Source organism: Sceloporus occidentalis, unplaced genomic scaffold (assembly GCF_023333645.1).
Source record: "Sceloporus occidentalis isolate IW3139 unplaced genomic scaffold, rSceOcc1.0.p SCAF_7, whole genome shotgun sequence".
Taxonomy (NCBI): Eukaryota; Metazoa; Chordata; class Lepidosauria; order Squamata; family Phrynosomatidae; genus Sceloporus; species Sceloporus occidentalis.
This window is the reverse complement of record NW_028316987.1, coordinates 17,900,071-17,922,106: the sequence shown is the minus strand read 5'-3', so window position 1 is coordinate 17,922,106 and position 22,036 is coordinate 17,900,071. Positions and strand designations below refer to the sequence as shown.

The following is a 22,036-nucleotide window of genomic DNA, read 5'->3' as shown; positions in this document are numbered from 1 at the left end:
GGAAATTAACCAAAAAAAAAGGTCCTACATTTTTAAACCTTCTCCAAGGCCTCGCTGGGCTGCCTCTCCCAAGCCCCAGCGAGGCCTTGGAGGACTCTAGGGCCCCGCTGGGGCCTGGGAGACTCTGTAGGCAAGAGGTGCACCATGTTAAGAACTGCATTAAGCAAACTTAGGCTGCTGCACACTGCTTTCACTCTCATCACTCCATCCTATGGAATCCTGGGATTTGTAGTTTGTTGTGGTGCCAGGGCTGGGCTTTGACATCTCAGACATAAGAGAGGCAAAAGGCTTGGGCTGCATCTACACTGGAGAAATCATCTGGTTTGAGACCACTTTAACTGCCTCAGCTGAATGCTATGGAATTCTGGGAATGGTGGTCTGTTCCAGCACCACAGCAGAATGGCAGTTAAACCCCTGGAAAGCTATCTGACCAAGGTGACCAATGCCCTCACCCCAAAATGTAGGGCACCCAAGCAAAAAAATGTAGGACATGGCCAAAAATAAAAGCTAAAAACACCCATGTAATTATAAATCCATGCTTCTTAGCCATGATCCAAATGGAGAACATGTCCTGGAAAAGGAGGAGGATGCCTGGTCACCTTGTCTCTGGTCCAAAATACACTGCAGAAATAAAACAATGCTGGGCTGAAATGCCCAGAGTTCCTCACCAAAGCTGCATCCACACTGAGGAAATAATCCAGTTTGAGAGTGACTTAACTGTCCTGGGTTAGTGCTGGGGAATGCTGGGAATTGTAGTACATTGTGGCCCCAGAGCTATCTCTGACAGGGAGTCCCATAACTCTCCAAACGTAGTTGAACTGCAGTGCCCAGAATTCCTCCCCAGGTGCATCCACACTGAGAAAATGGTCCAGTTTGAGACTGCTCAGTGCTGGGGAATCCTGGGAATTGTAGTCTATTGTGGCACCAGAGCTCTCTGACAGAGAAGGCCAAATGCCTCAGACACCAGAATTCCAGAGCATTGAGCTTTGGCAGTTAAAGGGGTCTCAAAGTACAGGGGGGGGGGGGGGAGAAAAGCCTGGGAGTGTGAATGAGCTTGGCTGTGGGGCTGCTCCGAGAGGAGGAGGAGGAGGAGGCGGAGGGAGGGAGGGAGGGAGCCAAGGGAAGTGCCAGGACCATCCGGAGCAGCCTCCTCTCTTCCACCGCAGCCCCCAGGCAACGCCTCCTCTGTGGATTATTCAGGCTCCTTTTGTCAAAAGAGCTCTGGTGCCACAAGAAACTACACTTCCCAGAATCCTATAGCACTGAGCCATGGATGTTTAAGTGGGGAGCCTTTTGCTACCCCAAAGCCCTTCCTATTTACAAGCAGGGCAAAAGCTCTTCCTTTACCAAGCCATTGAAAGCCAACCCAAGCGGAGGGCTGATTGCTTCTTTCCCATTGGTCAGCTTCAGGATAAATTTGCATATTACAATTAAAGGTGTTTAGGGCCTCAAAAACGATACTGTGATAAAGAATTACAAGAATACTGACGCGGTTTACATTTAAAAGATGAGGCAATTAAACTCCCAGTGAAACATGAACGATTTATGGCCTTTTTTTCTTTTCTCACTGTAACCTGGAAAGTAAGGCTTCCTGAGGGTATATATACCAAGTGGGCTCACTCGGTATATAATAGCTCTGAGTGGCAGATGTTTTAAAGAGCTGCTCTCTAGGCTACGCCAGTGCGCCAGGTGGGGAGAGTGGCGCACAGCCGTGCGCGGAGGAGCGGACCCCGAACCGGGAACAAGGCGTGGGGGGCCCCCAAACCAGGCCGTGACCATGAGGGGCCCCCCAAAAGCGTGATTGTCACGGGGGCCGCCGGGTTATGGCATCCCTAAATGTAATTACATAGTTTACACAGTTGATGACCCTGAATCTAACTGTATATAGTTAAAGTCATCCATCCCTGTGCCTTTCCATTCTCAAGTATGAGAAGGCTAAACTACTTAGCATAGTACTATGTGGAGGCCTGGTGTAAAGGACTACTACACTTTTGTAGGGGAGGTTTGATCGTCTTCTATAATTTCTCCCCCTAAATTGCTCCTTCCATTGTAATGGAGTAAAAGAAAAAGGAGGCATCTCCATTTGAACCAATGAATGTTGCCATTTCCTTTCTTAGCTTCTATGTAATGGATGGGTGAAGACTCAGGGGGAAAAAACAGCTGAGTGATATGGTTTAAACCTCTTCTGTCCATATATGTTTATCTGAAACTAGGTCAGTTAGTATCACACACTAACTTGGAAGTAAAAAAAAGAAAGTAAGTTACATCAGTGTGTTACACATTATACTCAATAAATATGAATATCAGACTTGGATGCAGGAGACAGGAAAGCTGTCTACTGCCAAAGTCTGCACAAATTGTAATGGACAAGCTAGGGAAAATCCAAGCCAGACTGCAAACTGGAATTTCCCTTACACACAGCCTCCTGCTGACAAAGAAATGGTTGCACTGATTGAAAGCAATCAGAGTTCAACTGCCCTGTTTACCTCCAAGGAATGGAGACCTGATGAACTGGATCAGACTGGTATACACCCCTAGTGTGGGGTATTGTGCAGCTTACAGAGAGCTCCAACAAACCTATCTGGATTTCAAAGTGGTTAAGACACTGATTCTGATAATCACAAGGTTGGGAGATCTGCAGTTCAAGACCCACCCAAGCACCATGGTATGTACTGAGCTCCCACCACAAGTCCCAGCTTCTGCCAATCTAGCAGTTCAAAAGCATGTAAAATTGCAAGTAGATATAGGAATTACTTCGGTGGGAATATAACAGTGGAGTTTATCACACTAGTGAGATCCCACTGGAGTCATCTTTGAGAATACTAGCTTCCTCAGCTTAGTAACAGAGATGAGCACTGCCCCCTACAGCTGGACATGACTTGACAACCTTGTTAAAGGGAAGACCTTTACCTTTTTAGAAATCTATACAGTGGGACCTTGGTATCCATGGGAGATACATTCTGCCCCCCCCCCCCCTTGGAACAGATATCAAAAATGGTGGATGCGCAAACCCACATTGTCCCCAACGGTGGAGCATACATGCAGTTGCACCGCCATTATGGACAATGAGACTTCAGGTAAGGTCCCATTGTCCCTAATGGTAGCACAGCCGCATGCATGAGCCACCACTGCACACAATGGGGGCCATCCCTAATGGCGGTACTGATACGTGCATTAACAATCATTGGAGACAACACAGACATGTTGTCCACAGATGACAAGTCCACAGATACCAAGGTCCCACTGTACTGATTGGCTTTACCTGTGTCTATTGTCTCTACTTGCTCAGACCACTTAAAGAGCTCTGATCAGAACCTGAAGGGTACATTCACCTCAGCCCTTTTGCAAACACAGGATTAGGTCACGTTTTGCCCCACTCAGAGGTGTTCCCTTCACTCTTAGGAGATCACCTCTCATGTTAGGAAGACCTTTAAAATACAGAGACAGAAAGAATCTCTTTTGATCTGCTCCCCTCTCTGAGACCTGGTTCCCTGCTATGCTATTCGACCATCCTAGTATCCTATTCATGTTGGAGGGTAGGAAAATCCATGTATATATTTTAGCTTGTAGTCCCTTAAGTTTAGCTGTAGCTCCCTTAGACTGGTTGGGAGAAGGGTTTTTAGCTTCCATGCCATCTTTCCCCTTTTTTACTTTGAGAAACAGCTTGCACTGAGTATAGACTGTCCTGTTGGTTTTTGCTATTATCTTTTTCTGTCTTTTTAATAAAGAAATAATTGCTTTTGCTATAAAATCAGCTTGTCTTTCTACCTCATTTTTAATTGGAGTCACTTTGGTCAATTGTCCATTTTTAAAACCTTTACCCTGTAAGGTCCTGCAGAGGGATAGTGACTGGAAGAGCTTCCCCCACCCCAACCAGTTCACTGCACTTAACAAGTGTTGACTGTGCAAGTTTCCATTGATTGAATGAGTCAACTCTAGTTGAGACTTGAATGGATAAACTTTAGTTGAGACTAGAAATTGAATTTTGACCTCTGTCATGATTTAGGCCTATGTATCTAACACAGCATGTAATTTAGTCCAAAGACAATAAAATTATTTTGCAGCTTTTGGAGCATGGAAATCCATTGAGAGACCTTGGGTGGGGTCACCATAACTGGAGTTGACTTGTAGGCATATAACAACAAGAACAGCAGCAGCAGCAGCAGCAACAAGAAGAACAACAACAGGTTTCTGATGGATATGCTCTCTTCACTTGGTGTCAGAGGCCAGGTGTTAAACAGGGTGGGAATCATGCAGATCTCCAGATACTGTGGAACTGTAAGTCCCAACATCCCTCACCACTGGCTATGTTACTGGGTCTTCTGAGAGTTGCAATCCAAAAACATCTAAAGGACTGTGGTATTCTCACTCTTGTTTTAAATTGACACATTCCTAACAAGGAAATGACTAAGTGCCTTTACAGACCGGCCTGAAAGGCTGGCCTGGGGGCAGAGTCAGGGCGTCATGTCCAGATGACGCATGCTATGATTCTGGCCCAAGGTGCCATGAAGCCGCGTGCTGCTCCACATAGCATGTGCCATCATGGCACATCTCTGGCACTGCATCCAGATGATGCAGCACCAAAGGAGCACCATATAGCCATGCAGCCATGGCTATGGTGCCCTTTCAAGGGTGCAAAAAGAAACAATTTTTGCAGCTCCTTTTTGCGCCCTCGAAAGGCCGGATTGGAGCCATGGCATGAGGTTGCTGCACCCCTGATCTGGCTAGGAAAGGTGTGGCATCCCACTGCCCCTTCTGGGCTGTCTGTCAAGCCCCTTTGGGTACCAACAAAGTCCACTCTTTTATGTAAGGCAAAAGTAGCAATATTGTGGCTGTTCAGATGCTGTGGAACCACAGGTCCAAGTCCCATCAACCCTAACCAGTTTAACCAATGGTGAGAAATTCTGGAAGATGCAGTCCAACAACACCTGGAGAGCCACATGATTCCCACCCCTGCTGTATGGGGACGGAACTAAAACACGTGTATACATCCTTTACTGAATAAAGTCATAAACACAACTGGGACAGTGTCCTGGCTATGTTAGATTATATTTTCATCCCCAGGAAGATGTGGTTTATGAGCTCAGAAGCCTGGAGAAACTGTTGAATCATTTGTGAGGCCCTTGGATGAATAGGCTGAATTTTGTAAGTTTGATGTTAATATGGAAGAGCACCTCAGAGGCAGATTTGTGCGCTTGGAATTCTCAACAAAGGGCTTTCCAGGGTTGAGGGATGCAGCTAAAAGAACACTCAGTTCATCAGACAACCATACAGATGAAATGGAAATATAAGATGATCAAAACCCAGAGCAGGATTTGATGAAAATGCATTAAGTGTTTGATCATTGTGCACTCCATTAAAGTGATTTATAGCTCATTCATGTTTATTTATAGCTTCCCTACCAGTCTCTGACAAGGCCACATTGTCTTATTTTAATCCTGAGCCACACTACTGAATGCTGGTGTGGCATAGTGCCATCTGTTAATACCAATGGGTTATATGTGTAATTAGTACAAATTTGGACACATTCCCTTGAAACAGTTTAAATCCCCAACTGAAGTAAACTGTCTTCATTTCCTGAGCCAAACCTCAGAGCAAAATAAATAAAACATGTATTGGATCACAGCCTCAGACTGTAATCACCAGAATGAGATAGATTTGGATTCTTCATGGTAGATTCCTAAACAGTGCTGGTTATAGTTTCAGGGGACTCTTGGGCAAGGTACCCTCAATGGCTTATCACCTCTTTTCTGCTGTCATTACAGCCCATTCCCAACCTTTGGTTCCCTGATGTAGAATTCTTGGTTTTTGCCCACACTGGTTGTGTTTTCAAGAGGTGTGGTCCAACAACATCTGGGGACCACTGAAGTTTTGGAAACACTGATCAAAACAATCTAAAGTGCAATGTACCAAAAGTAGAAAGAAAGAACTCAGCTGAAAGAGGCTGTAGAGCAAATGGGTGCAGCTGACTCGGTGAAGTGAGCCAAGCTGACCTTCAGGATAACCAGCCAGTACCTCAAATGCGGAAGCCATCACAACTTAAATATACAACCAGGCTGTGAGGAAACTCCTCAACTGAGTCTCCCCAATGAAAATATTAGCAAACATCTGTTTATGGCAATTTATGGCGCTCCAAGATATTTGTCCGCTTTCTACAACCTGGGCCCTTCTAGAGAAGCAGGACGATAATGACCATTGATTCCAGACATATGTGCATTCTGATAGGAACGATGGGAGCTTGACACATATGTAGAGCCCCAGGCTGGGGGCAGCTGATCTTTTGGGGGAGAGTGAATCTCTGTACAATCATAAGCTTCTTAATTTACAGTCAGTTAGAACAGTTATTCAGTGCATTACAATACCCCCACAGCTTTTATTTATAATCTGTTAAATGCTTTTCAGAATGCTTGCTAACCAGAGTCCTCTGGGCAGAGTTTGCTGTTTTTAATTACCATTAAGTCAGCTTTGAATTATGGTGATACTATGAATGAGAGATCTCCAATACACCCTGCGATCAACAGCTCTGCTCAGGATACACACACACTCAGGGCTGTGGCTTCCCTGACTGAGTCCATCCATGTACAATGCATTAAAAATATAAAATACAAATAGCAAAACAATAATATATAATGATCACTCCCTCATTTTTTGGTTTGGGGGTGGGTCACTGCAGAGGGTGATATTCTCTTCCACCTGCCATACCAACCAACACCTCCAGGACTCATGACTTTGCTGTGGTAAGCTTCTGGGCTGGTGGAAAGCATGGAAGTTCATAGAAGGATCTATGCTCATAGCCAGAGGTGAAACAATGATATTATCTGCTGAGATCCCAGTGGATTTTGGTGGAAGATGCAACACTCTGCATCTGGCTGTGAAGAATAGCAAATTGCTTCTTCAATTCACCTCTCTACACCAGGCATGAAATGGCCATTCATAGGGGCTATCAATGCAAAAACATAAGTCCTGGGTGTGGTGAGTGGGAAGCCATAGCAGAGTTCAGCCTACAGAACTCTTATGATTATACTGGGCATTGATCATTGCCATTGTGAGGGATATAGCTCTTTGAAAATGCAAGAACTTGGAAATGGCTCTACATGGTACATTCAGGCAACATGATTCCATAATGTCTTCATGAATATCACTAGACTCAAAGGACAGACACTTCACAAGAATGGTTGCCAGCAAAGGGTTTGTAACACTGCAATATGTGAACTTAGTCTAATAATTAGAAATCTTATATCCAGCCAGTCCATATTCCTCTGGTTCACTAGATTAGGGCAAGATTTCTATATGGAACATGACAGACTTTGCTATGGATCACTACCATTCCTGTGTACTGGATGTAAAGCAACACTGGTCCTTTGTCTTTCTGACAGAAAGAAAAACAACTCATTTGAGATGTGGTGCTGGACAAGACTGCTGAGGATTCCATGGGCAACCAAGAAGACAAATAAATGGGTTCTAGATCAAGCCTGAACTCTCCATAGATGACCAAATTGACGCTGCCATAGTTTGGCCATATCATGAGAAAGCATGACTCATTAGAAAAGACAATGAGACTAGGAATGGTAGGTGGCAGGAGAAAGAGAGGAAGACTATATGCCAGATTCAGTCAGGGAGGCCATGGGCCTAACCCTGCAGAACCTGAACAGAGAGGTTGAGAACAGGAAGTCTTAGAGATGTCTTATCCATGGAGTTGCTATGTGTTGAGGAGGGCAGTTAACAAAAGCATTAACCACAGGTGCAAATTTAGAATGTGCTGTGTGTAGCCAGTTTCCCATCATTGTTCCAAGGTAAAAAGGCAAAACAGAATACTTAGATGTCACACAACGCTCCCGTTGCATCATACCACTGTATTCAGTAGCTATGTCCTGAGACATGATAAAAGGCTGTAATTTAGTGTTGCATTTTCAGTAAATATTGGAGAGGTAAGGTAGCACCATGGAAAGCTCCATGTAAGCAAGCAGGTCTGGAGATAGAGCGTCTCCCTCTTCTTAGGTTCCTCCATTCTACACTCTTAAGCCCCACACCCTGTGGACAAATTTGGTAGAGCAGGATGTACTTGACCCTTTAAGGCAAATAAGGTTTGGAAGAAGGTTTCCTCAAGGATCCTGGTGCAGGTTTTATAGGCTCACTGTGTTTAGCCTGAGACTTAGTATCAGAAATCTGAGCCAGTTCCTTGGTATGTACCATAGTAGCCCTGGTTGTGGCCAGCTCCTTCTCCAGAAGGTTTGTTTAGCTGCACCCACTTTGCGGTGGGACCAAGCAATAAGTAACAACATACTGTCTTGTTCACAAAAATTAGCCTAAAAGTAAAATTACTACTGTGGTGTCCAAACACACACAGTGTGAGCCTCCTACAATGATCAACACCACAAACAAATGGATATATATGTAAAACTTCTGGAACATTAACGTTAAAAAATAATAAACAAAAAAGTAATATTGGAACCAAAGCGTCTTAGATATACATTGATATCAATACAGAGCAAATATGTACGTTAAATGTACCTCTAAAAATGATCTCTAAAAGGACAAGAGCAGAGCTTACTATTTGGGGTCATATCTGCCAGAATCCCCTGCAGAATAGTCCCAAACAGTAATTTCCCCAAGCTCAAGACAAGGCCCATATGTTTTACCATCTCTTAAGGAAAGATTTTAAAGACTTCATAATCTGAATGAGAAGTTTGTTTTATCAGTATATTTATAATGAGTACAAAAAGCTGAAAGTCTGTTTCCATATGGTGCAATCCATATGAAAGTTACAGATGTCTTCTTAAGGGAGTGGATGTTACAGCGGATATAAACAGTGGGAAATGTGAGACATGTTTTATTCTTTCCTGGGGCTTGTAATATGAAAGGAAATGCTCAGACAGCTTGTTTATTATACAGAAGCACAATTGGTAGCTGAGTTGTATAAGTGAAAATTGGCTTTGATTGTTTCATCTTTGTTGCATAGTAGGATATCATACAATGGAATATATGTGTCTTGTATGAAATATTTTTTCAGAATTACTGTAATCTGGAAGAACCACGCTGGTTCACTTAGCACAGAGCTATTATGAGAGGACTTCCTTGTAACAGGAATTAGGTGCTATTTTTACATTACCGTGAGAAAGACCTTTTCTTAAAATGGACTTTTACCAGTGTCCCAGTGTTAACTACGTGTATTATGAATAGGAGCTTTGAATATGATTGAATAAACTGCAGTTTCATTCCAGCCAAGAAGGAAGTTCAGTTTCTAAGCAGGAAAGCTAAACCAGCCCTAATTCCCACTTACCTTTTGATTCGATTCCTGAACCAATTCCTGAAACAGCTTTAGCAAACACAATGGTTCCCACTATGTTTGCACCGGTTTCAAGAATCGGTGCAGGTAGTGACAGCCATGGCTTCCTCACCATGCCTCTCTCTGTCCTACTGGCCATACTGGTAGGACGGAGGCGGAGGAGAAGCCAAGGCGGAAGGAGAGAACCAGGCCAGGAGGACAGAGGACTGAGGATGGAGCAGGCATGGAGGTATGGCCAGGAGGCTGGGGAAGCTGCCGCCAGTGGGAACCAGAGGAATTCAAATCCGATTTGAATCTGCTCTGGTTTCCACTTGGGCTGAATCAATTTATTTCTAATTAAATCGATTCAGCCCCCCAAAAAACCCATTTTGCCAGAGTCTTTTTGACGTGGGTTAAATAGGTAAAAACCATGTCCCCCCTTTCTGAATCACTTCAGCGATTTGAATTAAGTGGGAACCATGGTTGTTTAAACCGGATCTTTTCGAATCATGATCCGGTTTAAACCATAGTGGGAATGAGCCCTAGGATTTGGATTACAGTTTGTTCTGGATGAGTTACACTCCCACTGAAAGAGGTGCTCTTTGGGTCTAGAAATGGAGGTCCTGGTGCACATCCCACTGCCTCAATAGACTAGGTTTTCTCAGCTGTAGCCCCCAGAAACTGGGCATTTCCTGGTTGGTGGAAAGTGAAAGAAGAGAAGACATGCATCCAGCTATTTTTCTGTAGCCGGAGGAACAGCAACAGCCATCCACAGAGACCTCCAGGCAACCTCTGATGGTGCCTGTGAATGATATCACTGCTCTGTGTCCACCTATACAAAAATAGCTGGACACTTATCTGCTGTTCCCCTCACTAACCAGGAAATGCTTACATTCAGTGGGTTGCAGCTGAGAAGCGGGGAGCGGGAGGTTGGTTGGTTGGTTGGTTGTTGCATGGTCAGTAGAGAATTCCAACCTCCACAACAGCTATAAAAGTTAGTTGCGATGGCATGAGTCCAAGGAGCTTAGCACACAGCAAAATAAAGTGACTTACCGCTCCCAAATTGAAACCAAATTAGGGCTGTCCCCTGGTTTTATTGCATGGCTTTTGCCCCCCAAACCACCATCTGAGTGGTCCCTGAACTCACTTCAGCGGCCATTTTTTAAAGTCAGGAACATTCTTTGACTTTGAAAAATGGCCACCGAAGCAAGTTCAGGGAACAGTGTTGGAGCCAGGCTATACCCAGATGACAGTTTTTGGCACAGAAGTCATGCAATAAAACCAGGGAGCAGCCTGAATTTGGCTTGAATTCAGGAGCGGTAAGCGACTTTATTTTGCTGTGCGCTAAGCTCCCAACTTACACCACTGTAATTCACTAACAGAATGCTAACCAAAATTGTTTCACACAGCCTTTGGTTCTTTGAACCAGAGGTGGCTTTTATGACTGTTTAAATTATGTGTGTTTCTAGGAACTGGGTTGTTGTTGTTTAAAAAAAACACACATCCTGTTCCTGTATGCTTTTAAAGACTGTTTTTGTTTGTTTGTTTGTTTTGTCTCTTAGACATTGCTCTAAGGGTCCTGGCCAGCTTAGAGGTGATAGCAAATGTTTAGCTAAAATAAATGTTGCATATTGTTAACAATATCCAATGTATTCACTCTCCTATATAGACTGAGTCAGGCTTTTTGTTTTGTGCTTTCTCATGTTTCAAGGGAGGGCTTTCACTACAGTGGCTATCATAAAGTAGAACAATCTCTCTTTGAAATCATACAAGATGTTTCTTCCCTTAGCTGAAGACTAGTTTGTCTAGGCATTTATCTAATCACTAACCTAGCCAATTACACCTAAATGTGTAGTTATTTTACTTTTCCATCTCTGTTTTATTGTTTTATTATTTGAATCCATTGTATTTTGTGGGTTTTTTTCACAATGCAATATTGCTCTGGGATTTTTTTTTAATAAAAAAGGGTACGCTACAGAAAAGTGTTAAATCAGTTAAAGGCTATATGTTCAAACATATTCATGTTCGTGATTGCACAGTACCCCTCAGTGTAACATAGGCACTGTTTTATCTTTCACCAGGCATTTGTGTATCTGACACCAGAAGAAAATTCTTTTGAATCCTTTCTTGCAACTGTATTGCAACAGAAGAAGGGAGCGTGGAGGAATGGCTGTGCAGTACAGTTCAGATTTACATCCAAACACAGTGGAGCTAAATAGATTGGCACAAGCTAAAATGAATCCAGAGTACCCTATTCTCTGGCAGTAAATTATTACCTAGATTCCAAGTAAAATTCTATAATACAAATAAATTATGCAAAAATATGCTTTCTTATTTGGGCTGGTTTTGCATAATTTATTCTGCTTTTGCAGTATAGAGGAAGACACAAGCAGCTACACTTTTAAGTTATCCTTTCCCCTACTATTACATCACCAAGTGTTTCCCGCATTCCATCCTCATCTCTTTATAAGTTTGATTCTTAGGACACTAAACTTTCCACCTAACATCATGTACATAGAGAAATTCCTCATTACTTCCACTTAGGTTGGACAGCTTGTTAAGTCCCAGCCATGCAGAAGGAGCACCCCCCAGCTAATGCAAAAGCTGTGTTATTCTGGTGCGTTTACAGCTATTTGGAGGTCCTAACAAGGGCTAGAGAGGCTGGCATAACAGCTGGAGCGAGTTGCAAGCAACCAATTTTACTTGTCACTTCTGCTCGGCTTGGCTGATAAGCCTTGTCATTTGAGAAGGCTTCCTCTCTGTCATCACAGCCAACGTAATTCTGGCTTATTTTGGCACCCATTTAACTTTTCCCTTTGTACACACTAGACAGCCAGAGTAGCACAGTGGTGTGAAAGTGAGACTATGACTCTGGAGACCAGGGTTCTATTCCCAGCTCATCCATTAAACCCACTGGGTGGCCTTGGGCATGTCACATGCTCTCAGCCTCAGGGGAAGGTGAAGGCAAACCTCTGAACAAATCTTGCCAAGAAAACCCTGTGATAGGTTTTCCATAGGGTCATCATAAGTCAGAAACAACTTGAAGGCACACAACAACAATATACTAGGTAACACTGTGAGGTATTACACAGAAGAGAGAAAACTGAAAATTAGTCTGATAGTGACACTGGATATAGGAACCAAAAAGTGGCAGCAAAATAGTTGCCAATTTCTGTTAGCAGTTCAGGTATATATAGATCATTTTGGATTGCCACCAGAAGATTGGACAACCAGATGACAAGAATTAAGGACACAATTGTACTGTGAAATAGTTGTAATCTGCATCAGTCAATCTTCATGAACCTTCAGGATATTCACATAGTTCTCGATTCACTGCAAGACCTGAAAAATTTAAGTTCAACATAGATGGCTACATTTATATAGAATACAGTCAGCCCTTGATATCCACTGGGGCTTGGTACCAGGACCCTGACCCCCTCCATGGATAACAAAATTTGTGGATGCTCAAGTTCTATTAAATACAGTGGCATAGTAAAATAGTGCCCCTTATATAAAATGGCAAAATCAAGATTTGCTTATTGGAATTTATATTTTGAATATTTTCAGGCAGTGAGTGATTAATTCTGTGGATAAAAAATCCACAGATGCAGAGGGCTGACTGTATCATATGGCTTTTTATATTTCAGCTATGCTTCACTGGTGACAGAATGAGCTTTTTTGATAGGTCAAAATCTGAAGGACAGAGCTATACCATTCTATAGTACCTCAATCTCTTGCCTTGAAATCCCTGTTGCTGCTTGCTCATGAAGAGGCACTGGGAGAGGAAATTTGCAAGGGGAATTATTAGTTGAGGTTTCAAGACAAATGGTGCAATGGCTGTATTATCAATGGTTAGGTTAGTGCACTTGTTCCACACCTTTCACAGGTTGGCAGCCCAGTCATGAAGGAATGGAGTGGAAGGCTCACTTGAATTTCTTTTCCACTTATTTCTTTAATTTCCCAATGTTTCTGTTACAGCTCTAACCTAACCACAAAGGGATCCTACTTTTGGAAGTACTCCAGAGCCACTGGCCTGGTATTGTGCAAGCAAAATACCTCAACACCAGAAACAATCTTGGAAGAGAGACAGGCAAAGGTTTCAGGAAGACAGAGATGAAATTATGCTTTGTTCATGCTTCCATACTTGTTCATCTACCCCATTACTATTAGCCCAGACATTTTCTTCCTATTTTAGGCACTGTGTCATTTTAAAATGTTAATTTATGTTCTGAAAGTGACACTAGCAACTACAGTTTGAAACGATTATGCAAATATAGAAAGTCTGTCTCTTTTGCTACCTCCCATTGTTCCTGAAATATCATATTTCCATACTGACAGTTCAGGATACACACCATGCTTTTCACTTTGGCTTCGAGGGCAACTAACTCACCCTATTATCTGAATACCCAAGCGCTCATGTTGGAAGTACTTTTAAGTGGGAGAAGAGTAGGAATACCAGTACAAGTTTTAGCCATTTAAATCTCTACAATGGCAATGTAGAAGGTATTGGAGCATTGATCCAATTATACATTATTAGTTCTTAGCCATTTATTAATAGCTGATAATTATATAGAACTATCTATTTGCACTACTTCTTTTATGTAGTGTCAAAGTCCAACCACAATTAATCACTTTTAGATCTAATTGACCTAAATGTGAGAGCATGGGCTTAACATTTCCCCTATAGAAATCAATAAATTAGGACTGGGTTCTTATGCTGCCATGTCTTGCAAGGCACACACCTGTACTAGAAGCAAAGCTCACACTTCAGGAAAGGGGAAAGTCTATAAGAAAACAGCTTCCTGGGCTCATCTGAATTTGGGAGGCAAGAGGGTACACATCTTTCCACACAAGCTACACACACTATCAAACTGTACCAGTCCATGATGCATTGCAGGAAGTGTACAGAGCAGAGCATTGCTTTTCTGGACTACAACTCTCAGAAACCAGCATCAATATAGCCATTTGGGATATGGGAATTGTAATCCAAAATGTGATGTTTTCCAGATTATGGAAGAATGAGGGACTGACAAGTCTCTTTCATTCTTATATAGGTCTGCCCCAAGACTTTTTGCTGCCTAAAGCAGAGCATAAAATGGCATCTAACATCCTCTAAAGTCCAAAGTATCCAAAGCCAGCCAAATTATTTTGACATTCGTGTCAGAAAATCCCTCAAGCACATCTCACTTTCTTTGGCAATAAAAATACACTGATAAGTAATGAACTAACACATTTCTACCCTTTTATGTCATGCTAGTTGCAGTTGCTGTCTGCCTTTCTCTCTCATACACACACACAAACCTCACGTTCCTTGCAGTCCCTCAAGCCTGTGCCTTATCAAATCCCATTAGCACTTTTATTTCACATCATTTAATATGAGTAGGTTGCTTTGCTGAAGTCGATGACTGACTGTTTCTAAATGTATCTGTCTATATTTTTTGTGTAGAAATCCACCTGTCCCCCTTCTTGGCTGGTCCTTTTCTTGCTGCCTAGCCTTACCTTGCTGCCTTATAATATCAGATAACTTCTCTTTTAGGGAACACCAGTAATGCATGCATTACAGTGATGCAGAGAACAAACAACTATCTGCTTCTGCTGTTCACTGGACAAAGCTGTGCCTAGGTAGAAGATGTGGAGCAAACATGAGGCTTGTGGGACTTTCCAGATGTTGAAGTGCAATTCCCATTATTCTTCAGCATTGGCTATGCTTGTTGGGACTGCTGGGAGTTCTAATCCAGCAACATCTGGAAAGTCACATCATTCCTACTCCAGGCGTAGAGTGAACACAGAACACTACTCCTTGCTTTTATTTGTCTTTTGGTCAGTCTTGTCACTTTGCTCTTCTGCTTAGAGTATGCGATTAAAACTCTCTTCCTCTATAGGCTTGCCTGTACACTCATCTTAAATCTTGCCAATGAAATTTAAAGCAGTCATTTACTCATTGTAAAAACTCATTTGAAAGACTTTGCTGAAGCCATCTATCAAGAGATGATGCTACAGAGGACATAAGAAAGAGAATATGAGTTAAAATCCACATAATAATTCCATGACTGATCCATAATGTTAAAAATTATCAGTAATCCCAGCCCTCAAAGCAGGTTTGCTCCTATGTTCAGTGTTTAATCCCATCTGAGGATGCTCGTTTTTCAAACGATTTTGTATAGAATGGAATTTTCAATTGGCATTGCCAGTTGTGAAAAGTGAACTGGGTGAGAGCTGCTAAGGATTTATTAACTGGGAATGGAAGGATATGATTTGGAGATTAAAAATCAGATTCAGCACTGGTATGGCTGAATACACTGGGCTTTCAAACCCAGGTTTTTAAGACTTGAACCTTTAAAAACATAAGCCTAGATAGGCAACACCTCTCGGTTTCTGTTTCTCCCACATTTCTACATTTTTAATCTCACATTTTTCCATCTTGAATATGAAATAATTTAGTGCATTTTGGCAAATTCTTATTAAAAATAAATAAAAAAATAATTCCACACATTTCTTCCAGGGGAATACCTCTGGATCAGACTTTCCTGTGCTACAATCCCCACCCAGCAGGCCAGTGGCCAGCCAAAAATAAAATAAAAAACCCATCTAAACGCAATTCTGGATTCTGAGGTAGGATTAGAGAAGACATGTGGTGTGAGAAACCACAGGGCAAAACTCCAGGCCACTGGCTAGACAATGATTACACACCACTTGATATTACATCATGTCCACACTGCTTGTGCCAGCTTGCCTGGCTGTATGTATGCCCAGCAAAGGAGGACCTACTCGCCATGGGTTCAAGGGTCACATTAAGGGTCCACTTAACTCTAGGGATGTAGGCAAGATTGAATACAGTAGTTTTACCCTTTCCTCCTTAGCTCAAGAAAGACACTGGGCCAAAGCAGACAGGCAGGAAAAAGGGGCTCAGTCATGCTTTTTCCAAGAGCAGGTTGAACCCCTGTTGTTCACAAGGCCCACTCCCAAGGCGGGCCGGATACTCATGGCCCAACTGTACAGCCCAGCATCAAGCTATTTTTTTTGTCACCTCCCCACCATGGATATACACTGTTGCACAAACACACCACCTGTGACCTCCAAATACCTCCCACATTCACTGAGATGCCATTCATTTGCATAACTGGCCATTTGATCGGTCACACAGTTGCACATGCAATGCTCTGCCAGTACAGGGCATCTGTGTATCAGTGTGGGTGTGATACATTGGCAAAGCACAATCATGGTTTACCACCCACCCACCCCAATACATGCCCTTTCACACACACACCCTTCACTCCATGCCACCTTGTTGGACTGTCTGGTTTGTGTATGTTGTCATTACATCCATTAGATTAGTTGCACTTTAATTTTTTTGCTTTGCTGCAGCAGTCGCATCAGGGCGTTTATATGCAGGCATGAAAATGCACATTTTCTGGGCTAAACCAGACATTATCCCATTCCTTCTCCCTCATCCCATTCTGAGTGAGCCTGGGGAGAAGGCAAGCAGGACCTCAATAAAGCACTAGAAGGGGGAAAAATATCTTGTTTGGGGCAGTGGGTTGGGGAATGCTGTGCTCACAAGTTGTGGAAGGTTTTATAATCTCTGTCATTACTGAGGAGCTAGTTAAAAAGGGCAAGTCCAGGATTTTAAGAACTGCTAGGTTAGCACTTTGTATCCCTCCCCACCAATTATTTTTCTATTTTTAAAACTGTTTCTTACTATGATGAAAGTGGCCCTAGCAACACAATTTTTATTTTCAAAGTGCAGGATGGGAATGAGGTAAATGGACAGCTCCTCAGCCGCAGAATCACTTGGTCAAAGTCTGAAAATATCCGTTTTTCCATTTGGAAAATGACTGTATGATAGATAAACCAGTGAGGATATTACCACAAATGAGCAAAAGCAACAGCGGAGAGAACAACAGCTGCTGGGAAGGGAACTTTATTTCTGTCCCAACATGTTTTGGTCAATTGTCCTTCTTCAAGGGAACTCTGTGCGAGAGACTGAGTGTACATATGCATGTGTGCATACACATACCTATACATATACCCATATAGGACTGAGATTAAAAACATATACAGAATTAAGAGTAAAAATATTTTAAATACAACACAGTTTCCTTTCACAACACTTGAAGTATCTGGAACAGACGGACAGAAATACCATCTCACCAGTATCCCAAAATAAAACCACCAACTTAATCCACTACACACCATAATATTGTTTACTCGATGGGAATGCAGAAACCATTTCCCAGAGAAGGTTTCGGCTAAGAAAACAAACTTCTCAGAGAGACCTTTTTTATGCACGCAAGCAAGAAACAAACATAATTGGCTAAATGGAGGCAAGTGCCTCAAAGCAAACAAACAAAACCTTGGCAAAGTCAGCCTACTCTTTTAAAAGAAGTCATAGAACTCTTCATTTCCCGGAAGAATGTTTAAATCCGCTAAATGTAGGACTGTGAATGTATCCAAGAGTACCTCTTTTCAAAAAAGGAGGTATGTGACCATGAAGCCACGTTAAATATATACCTTTCATTTGAACACCCTGAGCTTGACAATTCAGCTCCATATCATACTGGACACAACTTACCTTACAGACTGTCAAAAACAATCCATACAATAAGTTATCTGGTATGATATGGATGTGAATTGTTAAACCTAGGGTGAGGGTGTGTGTTGTGGGTTTTATTTTGTTTAGATCTTAGACCCCCCCAAAAAACAACTGGTTCAAAGGACCTCAGGGAAGAAAATATGAACGGTGATGGAAAGGATTACACGAACTAGTATACTTTGGAACAGTATGAGTTTTTAAAGAAGTATTTTTTTAAAACATAATCTTAGTTCCACATTGTACCCAAAAAACATCTACAGAGCACTGTTGATCTTAGGCTTGGCGCAACTGTTCAAACAAAAAGAATTTCCCATTTGGAAAGAGGACATCCTAAAAGCACATTCGTTTTAGATATACGTAAAGCCTTAAGGGAAAAGGAAAGGGAAGCCTTTGTTGAGATAGCTCCAAACAACAATAACTCCAGCAGGCTGCGGAGATTGATTTGGAGCTTAACCTTGGACCATGCAAGATATCTCTGTAATAAAGTATACATAAATATTGGCATTTAGGAAAGGGAAACCTCTAATTTTCCGCAAGAGTACTAAGGGTGATTCATTTGGATACACATTTATGTATTTTTTTATCTGAAGGCAGCAGATTATTTGGTGGTTTTATTGTCGTGTGTTACTAAGACTGCACTAGTATTACTGCCAATAGTGCTTGTTAAGTAGCGTTTTCTTGGCAAAATATATTCAGAGGATGTTTACTATTACCTTGCCCAGGTTTACCCAGTAGGTTTCAACGGCTGAGCGGGGATTAGAGACCTGTTTGCCAATATCCTTGTCTAATATTCAACCCACTAAACCCCACTGATGCTCAGTTTTACAGTGTATTTGAATACATTACCTATATCTTGCCAAGAAACCCCCCCAGAAAACAGCCTTAGGATTGCCACAATTCCGAAATGACTTGAGGGTTCACGACAACTACAGCAACGAACTGTATATTCATAGCAAATTATCCTTAAAAAAAGCTTTTTGCGTGGTTTTAAATATACTAAAATGCAAAATTAAATAGATTTAAACTGTTTGGACTCTCAGTTCTCTATGGGTGCATCTACACTATAGAAATAATGCAGTTTGGATCGCCACTGTATTTGCCATGGCTCCGTCCTACAGGATGCGGGGATTTGTAGTTTGGCGAGGCACCAGCACTTGTTGGCAAAGAAGGCTACAGACCTTCTAAAACGACACATCCCAGGATTTCATAGGACGGAGCTACAGCACTCAAAGCAGTGTCAAACTACATTCTTCCCCCTGTTCTCATATATATATATGCGCGCACATGTATTCTTCAATGTGCCCTTGAAGAAGGACTGTTATCTGAAACAGTGTTGGGACAGAAGTAGTTTCTTTCTCAGTATCTGGTGTTCTCTCCTCTTCCTTTGCCCATCTGTAAAATGAAAATAGTACCCACATGAGTCTGAAAAGGATAAGGGAAGACTGCGGAGATAAGTAAATACATATTTATTTGATATACATCATTTTCTCCCTGAAAGGGACCCAGAGAAAATAGTTGAAAAACTTTACATTAATTTTTTAAAAAATGAAAATCATCTTGCTAAAACCGTATAAAATCACATCAAACACACAACGGTTTAAAAACCTAAACTGAATGCATTGCCCTGCATAAAAGCCTCCTGGATAAAGATGATATAATTCAGAGATACAGCCATGTTCATCTGTAAGAAGCGGTGCGTGGAGAGATCTGGCAGCACCTTTGAGACTGACTGAAAGAAAGAAGTTGGCAGCATGAGGTTCCCTAGACTTCAGTCTACTTCCTCAGATGCATTTGGTTCCCACTCCACCAAATGTATTTGAGGAAGTAGACTGAGGTCTAGGAAAGCTCACGCTGCCAATTTCTTTCTTGCAGTGAGTCTCAAAGGGGCTACAAGAGCTCTCAATAATAATAATAATAATAATAATAATAATAATAATAGCAAATGCATCTGAGGAAGTAGACTGAAGTCTAGGGAAGCTCACGCTGCCAATTTCTTTCTTGCAGTGAGTCTCAAAGGGGCTACAAGAGCTCTCAATAATAATAATAATAATAATAATAATAATAATAATAATAGCAAATGCATCTGAGGAAGTAGACTGAAGTCTAGGGAAGCTCACGCTGCCAATTTCTTTCTTGCAGTGAGTCTCAAAGGGGCTACAAGAGCTCTCAATAATAATAATAATAATAATAATAATAGCAAATGCATCTGAGGAAGTAGACTGAAGTCTAGGGAAGCTCACGCTGCCAATTTCTTTCTTGCAGTGAGTCTCAAAGATGATGTAGTAATTGTACAAGTGGTGTTGGGCTCTTTCTTTCTGGGGCCAAAATGGTTCTCTGGGCCCAGAAAGGGTTCCCTAAGAACCCCCTGGGTGACCTTGGGCCAAAGCCACACTCTCTCAGCCTCAGGGGAAGCAAGCAAAGGCAAACCTCCTCTGGTCAACTCATGCCAAGAAAACCCTTGGTTCGCCTAAGGGGGGGGGGGGCTGCCATATGTTGGAAACAACTTGGAAGGCACACAACAACAACAACAACAACAACAACAACAACAACATCAACAAGGCTTGTGAGGTGGTCAGCTTGGTCTCAAAGGAGAAAAAAGAGAGTGAGGCAAGGAGGGAAGCAGCTAAACCCAGAGAGAACAGTGAAGGATCCTCAAGTCCACACTGCAGAAATAATCCAGTCTGAGACCCCTTTAACTGCCCTGGCTCAGTGCTAGGGAATCCTGGGAACTGTAGTTTGTTGTGGCACCAAGGGTTTTCTTACAGAGAAGGCTAAACACTACAGCTCCCAGAAAGCCCTAAGGGCAGTTAAAGCGGTCTCGAACTGGATTATCATTTCTGCAGTGGTGCTCTTTTTAGTTTTGTGCCTCCAAGTCCCCCAACCTTTTTTTTTTTGTATTTATGGCGACCCTAAGGTTTTCTTTCCTCAGAGAAGGCGTTATTGTTGTTTGTTTGTTTGTTTGTTTTGGTCCTTGCCATCCCCTGAGGCTGAGAGAGTGTGACTTGGTGGATAGTCAGGAACTGGGACCCAGGGCTCCAGGGTCCTGGTCCAGCAGCAACCCTTCTCTGCCCCATCATCATCATCATCTCCCAGGGAAAGGGGGCTCCTCCTCCTCCTCCTCCTCTTTTGGGGGGCTGCTGCTGACCTGCATCTGGGAGTTGTAGTCCGTCAGGTTGGTGTTGTAGTCCCAGCTGGCGGAGACGCTCTGGAAGAAGACGCCTTCCCCGGTGCTGTTGTAGTCCTGGGCGAAGAGTTGGGCTCCTTCCTCGGTGGCCGGGGGGCTCGGGGGCACCAGGGAGGCGTCCAAGGCGGAGGAGAGCCCCAGAGCCAGAGCCAGAGCCAGCAAAGCGAGAGGCATCTTCCCTCCTCAAGGCACTCTTCCCTGGGAGCAGCAGCAGCAGCAGCAGCAGCAGGCTCCTCACTGGCTGCCTCCTCCCTCGCTTCTCCCCACAGAGGCTGCAGCAGCACTGGAGGAAGCAGCCAGTCACCCGTGGAAAGGACGGCCCCCTCGCCACCCAAAGTCCACTCGCTGCCTCGCTGGAGAGAGAGGGAACCACACACACACCACTGAGGGAGAGAGGGAGGGAAAGGGGGGAGTGCCAAGGGTGTGGGTCGCACAGGGTGACACCCTCAGTGGGGTGACACCCGTGCTCCTTGGGGAGCAGGGGTGTCACCCCACTGAGGGTGTCACCCTGTGCGACCCACACCCTTGGCACTCCCCCCTTTCCCAAAGGCAGACATTTGGGGAGCAGGGGTGTCACCCCACTGAGGGTGTCCCTCAGGGCACTCCGCACCCTCCGCACCTCACTCTCTTTCCCAAAGGCAGACATTTGGGGAGCAGGGGTGTCACCCCACTGAGGGTGTCCCTCAGGGCACTCCGCAACCTCCGCACCTCACTCTCTTTCCCAAAGGCAGACATTTGGGGAGCAGGGGTGTCACCCCACTGAGGGTGTCCCTCAGGGCACTCTGCACCCTCCGCACCTCACTCTCTCTCCCAAAGGCAGACATTTGGGGAGCAGGAGTGTCACCCCACTGAGGGTGTCCCTCAGGGCAATCCCTACCCCCTGCACCCCACTCTCTCTCCCAAAGGCAGACATTTGGGGAGCAGGGGTGTCACCCCACTGAGGGTGTCCCTCAGGGCACTCCACACCCTCCGCACCTCACTCTCTTTCCCAAAG

General features: G+C 43.4%; 1 protein-coding gene across 1 annotated transcript in view; it reads right to left on the bottom strand.

Moving 5' to 3' along the window:
• Positions 1-21,235, bottom strand: part of ACE (angiotensin I converting enzyme) — a 66,468-nt gene extending 45,233 nt beyond the window's left edge. Inside the window, exon 1 of the mRNA XM_089532219.1 lies at positions 21,004-21,235. Coding sequence (XP_089388345.1) covers positions 21,004-21,216 — 213 coding nt within the window. The 5' untranslated portion in view covers positions 21,217-21,235. The remainder of the gene's footprint in view (positions 1-21,003) is intronic.
• Positions 21,236-22,036: the final 801 nt, after the last annotated feature.